Below are 6,318 nucleotides of genomic sequence, written 5' to 3'. Positions count from 1 at the left end.
TCTCCCCCCCTATTTTCACATCTCCAACTGACTATCACACACCTTAAAATAGGTCCTCCATTAACTACCTTAAGATCTACATGTCCAGATTGAACTCTCTTTTCCCCCAAATATTCCCCTCTTTCCAGCTTCTTTTTTAGTGTTTGAGGGTACTACCAACTTCCTAGTCACCCAGACATACAACCTAGGTATTATTACCCTTTATTCCTCTCTCATTCCACCATATCTAATTAATTGTCAGGTCCTATTCTTTCTATATTTATAATGCCCCCATATATCTCTCATATACCCTACACCTTCTGACATTGCAAGCACCTTGGTGCAGGTCCTCATCATGTCATGCCCAGACTGTGGCAATAGCCTGTTGATGGGTCTCTCTGCCTCAAGTCTCTCCCCACTCCAATCCATAGTCTACTCACCTATCAGTCTGATCTTCCTAAAGCCCAGATCTGACCGCATCACACACACCTCCATTCAGTAAGCTCCATTAGCTCCTTATTACCCTCAAGATCAAATACCATAAGAGTTCATATTTCTAGAGCACTTTACAAGGAATATTCTTACCATAGGCCTGTAAGACAGAAAGTGCCCATGTTTTTATTCTTGTTTTACAGATGAGGAAACTGAGGCCCAGAGAGGTGGAGCTGCTTATACCACATCACATAGTGGTGGAGTTGGGAGTCAAGTTTATTTAAGGAAACATTAAGGACTTTAGGAAGAGATAGAAACAAACACGGCAATTTTGTTATTACTATGCTAAATTTAATATATATGTACATATTTTAAATTATATAACAGTTCAGTGTTCATAAACAGCCATCTTTCTGATCTGTGTGTAAATTGAACTGTTTGTGTTTGTTGATATTTAAGTTCATAATAAAAAAAAATATTAAAACATTTTTCAAAAAGGGAATGTCTTCATTTCAATAAAAAATAAATAAAGAAATCCTAGCACAGCCTTGGGTAAATAGTAGGCATCAAGTATCATAGACTCTTCAACAATTGGTTAATCCTTATTGTATGCATATTTAGAGCTGGAAGGGGCCTCAGAGGCCATCTAGTTCCACACTCCCACTTTACAGAGGAGGAAACTGAGGCCCAGAGAGGTTAATTGAGTTGCCCAGGGAATCAATTTGAATTCATTCACCAGACGATCATATGGAATATTCAAGTAGGAAGAAATTGTAAATAATTGACATTTACATACCATCTAAGACTTTTTACATATATCAAGTAATAAGTACTTATTAATATTTATTATTAATGCTAATGCTTAATATTGATACTTAATAAGTACATACCATGTGCCAGGTACTGTGCTAGGCTTTGGAGATACAAATACAAAAAGGGGATTAACCTTACCCTCATGGAGCTTACATTCTATTGGAGTGTTACAACATATTCACAGACAAGTAAATACAGGATATAAATAAATACAAATTCAAGGGAGAGAAAGGTAAAAACAACTGTAGAAATCAGGAAAATTCTTTTTAAGGAAATAATGATTGGGCCTTGTATCTTAGCTCATATAATCCTCAAAAGAACCCTGTGAGGTAGGCACTGTATTATTTGTTTGTTTGGTTTTTGTTTGTTTGTTTGTTTGTTTTTTTAGTGAGGCAACTGGGGTTAAGTGACTTGCCCAGGGTCACACAACTAGTAAGTGTTAAGTATCTGAGGCCGGATTTGAACTCAGGTACTCCTGAATCCAGGGCCAGTGCTCTATTCACTGTGCCACCTAGCTGCCTGGCACTGTATTATTGTCCAAATTTTACAGATAAGGAAACCTTAAAGACCATAGAGTCATAGTATCATAAGTTTAGAGCTGGAATGCACCTTAGAGGTCATCAAGCCCAATTCCCCCATTTTGTAGATGAGTAAACTTAGGCCCAGAGAAGTTACCTGAGACCTTGGGGTTACTTGTGCAGGATCACACAGCTTCCAAGAAGCTGAGGCAGGATTGGAACCCAGGCCTTCCTGATACGAAGTCTAGGGCCCTATCATCTAGTCCAAGCCCTAATTTCATAGATGAAAAAATTGATAACTAGAGTTGTAAGGTGACCTGTCTGATAATCACACTTTTTTTTCCCCTCTAGACTCAAAAGGCCTTCAGATAAAGGCAAATTCAAGAGGAATTAATGACAGACACAAAAAAATCTCAATTGATAGACATAAATAGGGAGAGGCTCAACATTATTAAAATAAAAAATAAATAACATACATAAAAAGTTAAAATAGAAACAATAAATATATAATATTAATAAATACATTCCAATAAAGAAAAGGGGGCAACAAAAGCATCCTATCAAACCACAGTACTCAACTGAAAGGACTTGGAGCATTGGACTACTCTATAATCATGAACCATATGGAAGGGAATAAATAATCAGGTCATTACATGATGAAGGGAAGAGCCATTCTGAACTATTGAAGGCTGGAGTGCCCATGAAGGGATGAACACAAAGGAGATCATTTTTTTCTTCTTATTTAGTCCTTTCTATCCATCTCAGGAGGATGTCCAGCTCTCCCAGGGCCTTGACCACAGCCTTCTGACCATCTAGCTAAAAGAAACCAGAAAAGTCTTGGGTGAATACCAAATGACAATGAATAATAACATTTCAAGAGTACTTCAAATACTGAATTTGAGGGGACAGGGAAGGGATTTCATTAGTGATAGAATTGGTATGGAAATAGAATATAAGCCCCTGGAGGACAGGAATAATTTCATTCTTGTCTTTACAGCCATAGCATATAGCATAGTACCTGACCTATATTAGGCGCTTAATGTTTGCTGATTGATTGGAGAATTCTCAGTAGATGTGGATAGGAAGCTAAGATGATGCAGTGGATCAAGCACACACCACCTGGAGTCAGGAAGATCCAAGTCCAAATCTAGCCTCAGACACATCCTATCTGTGTGATCCTTGGCAAGTCCCTTGATCTATCTCTGCCTCAGTTTCCTCAACTTTAAAATAAGGGGAAATATTAGCATCTATCTCACAGGATTATGAAGCTCAAAGGAGATAATATTTGCAAAGTTTAACTCAGTACTTCAGACATAGAAGACACTTAATAAATGCTCATTTCCTTCCCCTAATTTATATTCTTAGAGAGCTGCCTGAAGCAATTAAAGATAAAGTGACTTTCCCAGAGTCACACAGCCAGTACGGAGGTATGTGGCTTGCCAAAGGTCACAGGATCCTAGATTTAGAACTGGAAGGGGCATGAGGGCTCATCTCATCTAATCCCCTTATTTTATAGATGAGAGCACAGAGCTAGTAGGTATCAGATGGAGGACCTGAACCCATGTGTCCTATTTCCAAGTCCACCATCCTTGCCATTACATCATTTCATCAGCAACTACATGGGACAGAAGCAACCTCTGACTCCTCTACCAGCCTTCCTTGTCTTCCTCCTCTTCTACCATCCACTTCTCCAAGGTATGTCTAATGAGAAACTGTGAGCAATGCATTCTGTTTTGAGCCTCCTTGTGGAAGCTTTGAAAACAGTCCAATCTCAATAGCTAAAACATTCCAGGTTGTTTTTAATATGGGCTCAAGGCTGTGAGATGGGGGTTGGAGTGGAGGATTAAGTCTCTAGTTTCTGCAGCTGGAATGGGAGCTGTCCATGTGGTTGTGGTGGTTTTGATGGTCGTAGCCCTGTCCTCTTTTCAACTGGTAAACAAGGAAAGTGATAGACTCTGGGAGGTCTTTGACAAAGGGATGCTCAGCCCTTGCACAGCTTAGATGGGTAAGGCCTTGCTTAGAGGCAGGGGGGGAGAGGTAACATCACTTCGGGAGGCCCTTAGCAGGTCCAGGACTTCAGGATTCTATAGCAGTAGAAACAGTCAGCCTTGGTATGAACTTAGCCCAGGGAAGAAACCCAGCCTCATCAATGCCAACTATGTCCTTTACCTCCTCAAAGTGATTCAGAATCAGGGTGTATTTCTCTTTTGCTTCCTCCCCACAGTAACACATCATGCGGTCATGCTGAAAGGAATACAAGCAGGGATAGATTTCATTAGACAATGCTGTCAGAAATGGGATAGATGAGAATCATTCTTGCTTCCCCTTCATTGTCAACCTCTAGCCACAAAGGTACTTCCTTTCTCATGACAAATCCTTATAGAATTTCTCCTTTCTGACTCTCCAGAACTCATGGGGTGGGGATGACCCGGGTGGGGAAGGAGGATGAATAATTTGAGCAGTGCCAACCTAGAGACCTGGCTCTTTAGTTTCTTTTTCTGAAGAAAGTGAGCTCAGCTCACCTGTCAATCCCCTATTGGTCCTTTCCTCCTCTCCTCCCACCCCTAGCCAGATCTCCCTGCATGGCCCAATCCTGTTCAGACTTCCTGTGACTCAGCCATGTGATTTATGATACCAAAGCAGTCAAGGCAACTGCTGATTAGCTGCTTGGATATTAGGCTGCATTCATGTATGGTGCTACGTGCCACTTAGGGAAGAAGTACGAGTGGATTCCTAGAAATCAGGAAACCTGAATGACTGCCTTGACTTCCCCTGCAACTTAACCACATGGCTTGGAACTTGCTGCTTCTGTTTTCCCATCTGCAAAATGGAGGTTTTGGTAGAGAAGGGAGAAGGGATCCCAAGTTCCTTGATGCTAAATACCAAGATGAATTCTGGTATTCTGAGACTGTTACTCACACAGATCCGAAGCTCCCTCTTGATTCCAAGAAAGGAGTTGGCAATGCTGCTGACCTTCCGGCGAATGTGGTGATTGGACGTCTGGTAGTTTTTGAACACTTTGTCCAGGTAGAATCTCAATAAATAACGGAAGAAGCAACACCTCTCTGTGGGCTGGAGAAAAAATATGAAGATATGGGAGGATCAGTCGGATGGCTTAGGATTGTGGAATTTCTGAAATCCTGACCCCTACTTTCCCAGCCAAAGCTCTTCTGTGCCAGGCCCATACCTTTGTGTCTTGTAAAGCCTCTGAGCTCTTCAGGATTCTGGTGTCCAAATTTTTATCTTCAGCTTGCTACATAGAAGGAAAATTGAGAAGAAGTTGTATTAATGGCACCACCTAGAGGCACAAATGGCAAACCCATTCAGTCCTTCATCTTCTCCCACCTCCCACCTCCCCAGGACCAAGACCAAAGATGTCCTTTCCCAAAATCAGAATGAACTTCTTCCCACCCCCACATGCCCAAGCCCTAAGCTGTATCTCAATGTGTCCATACTCCAAGAGATGAATCCACTGAGAGTATGTGACTAGCAGGGAGAGCACAGGAAAGACTCAGACACCAACAAAGTGGGATCTCCACCCCCAATACAAATACGAACCCATCACATACCACGTAGTCTTTAATCTCCAAAAATTCATTTCTAATTTCGTGAAAATTCATGGACAGTATACAGCTTCCCAACTGTAGTCTTTTCAGTCCCAAAGAGGGTAACAAAAGCAGTGAAAATATAGTTGAGAAAAGACACAGGGAGAAAGAAGAGCCTTTCATTTTGGGGCAAAGGATCTGGGGTTGACTTCAATGATGAATTTTGCTGCAAAAAAAAGAAAAAGAAAGAAGGAAAGTTTATTTCATCAATTCTCTCCTATCAAATCCCTGGAAAGCTTTCACTGATATCAATTCACTTTAGATCTTTGAATGATCTCTCTGGTCCTGACAGATCACTTACTAGAGCAAACCCAGGGTTTTCCGTATGGAGAAGTGGGGATGGGGACGATCAGAGACCTTCTTTTGCTGTTTGGTGGCTGTCTGAATGGATCCAGTGAAGCCACAGGTACCTTTATGTTCCCCACCACCCCTGCCCCATCATCATTACTGAGCAGTGGTAGTGCCTGGAGCAGCAGACACAGGTAGAATGTCATTTCAGGGAAAATGTCAAAACTTGTTTAGGGAAAATGACGCATATTTCCTTCCTTTCTGGAATGCCAATCCAATTATCTGTTCTGGTGCCCTATGAACTTGCCGGGGAAGTGGGGAATGCCAATGGATGCTGTGGAGACACCCCCGGAAGACATCTGGGGTGGAACAACTTCAATGAGAAGCCTTAACTCCCTCAAGCATTTGTCTGGGATGACATCGGTTTCTTGGGGATGATACTTTCATTTCACTGCCTAAGGGAAAACAAAAACTCACTGGTGATGTAACCAAACTCACAGCCAAGGGATGATAAAGCTAATAGGCTGTGAACCTAACTATACCCATTAAATCACTCCCTTGCCAGACGTTTTTCTGTCACGTTGTAACCAATGCCTTCATAAAAGGCAGTCTGAGGGAGAAGCTAAGAGTCCATTATTTGCTTGTTTGTTTTTAATACAATGCAACAGTATCTGCTATGTTCA

General features: G+C 41.4%; 1 protein-coding gene across 2 annotated transcripts; it reads right to left on the bottom strand.

Moving 5' to 3' along the window:
* Positions 1-2,480: 2,480 nt before the first annotated feature.
* LOC122752538 (interleukin-20-like) lies at positions 2,481-5,507 on the bottom strand. 2 transcript variants are annotated; one of them, XM_043999353.1, is made up of 5 exons: positions 5,312-5,507; positions 4,930-4,995; positions 4,662-4,814; positions 3,912-3,986; positions 2,481-2,558 (listed from the first exon to the last, which is right to left on the bottom strand). In XM_043999353.1, the coding sequence occupies exons 1-5, from the start codon at positions 5,468-5,470 to the stop codon at positions 2,481-2,483; spliced, it is 531 nt and encodes a 176-aa protein (XP_043855288.1). In that variant the 5' UTR covers positions 5,471-5,507. The 2 variants fall into 2 exon arrangements, with proteins under 2 accessions (XP_043855288.1, XP_043855287.1); XM_043999352.1 differs by lacking the exon at positions 3,912-3,986 and having other exon boundaries at positions 5,312-5,470.
* Between the last annotated feature and the right edge of the window lie 811 nt (positions 5,508-6,318).

Source organism: Dromiciops gliroides, chromosome 4 (assembly GCF_019393635.1).
Source record: "Dromiciops gliroides isolate mDroGli1 chromosome 4, mDroGli1.pri, whole genome shotgun sequence".
Classification (NCBI taxonomy): domain Eukaryota; kingdom Metazoa; phylum Chordata; class Mammalia; order Microbiotheria; family Microbiotheriidae; genus Dromiciops; species Dromiciops gliroides.
The sequence above is the reverse complement of the archived record's forward strand: the minus strand, read 5'-3'. Positions and strand labels throughout refer to the sequence as shown.

Bases quoted from the DNA above. Each gene is read 5' to 3' on its own strand.
- LOC122752538 (XM_043999353.1), bottom strand. From the start codon at position 5,470: ATGAAAGGCTCTTCTTTCTCCCTGTGTCTTTTCTCAACTATATTTTCA. The intron at 3,987-4,661 runs GTGAGTAACAGT...TATTCCTTTCAG, and splicing joins AGAGGGAGCTTCGGATCTGT to CATGACCGCATGATGTGTTA. The intron at 2,559-3,911 runs GTAAAGGACATA...GGTTTCTTTTAG, and splicing joins TTCTGAATCACTTTGAGGAG to CTAGATGGTCAGAAGGCTGT.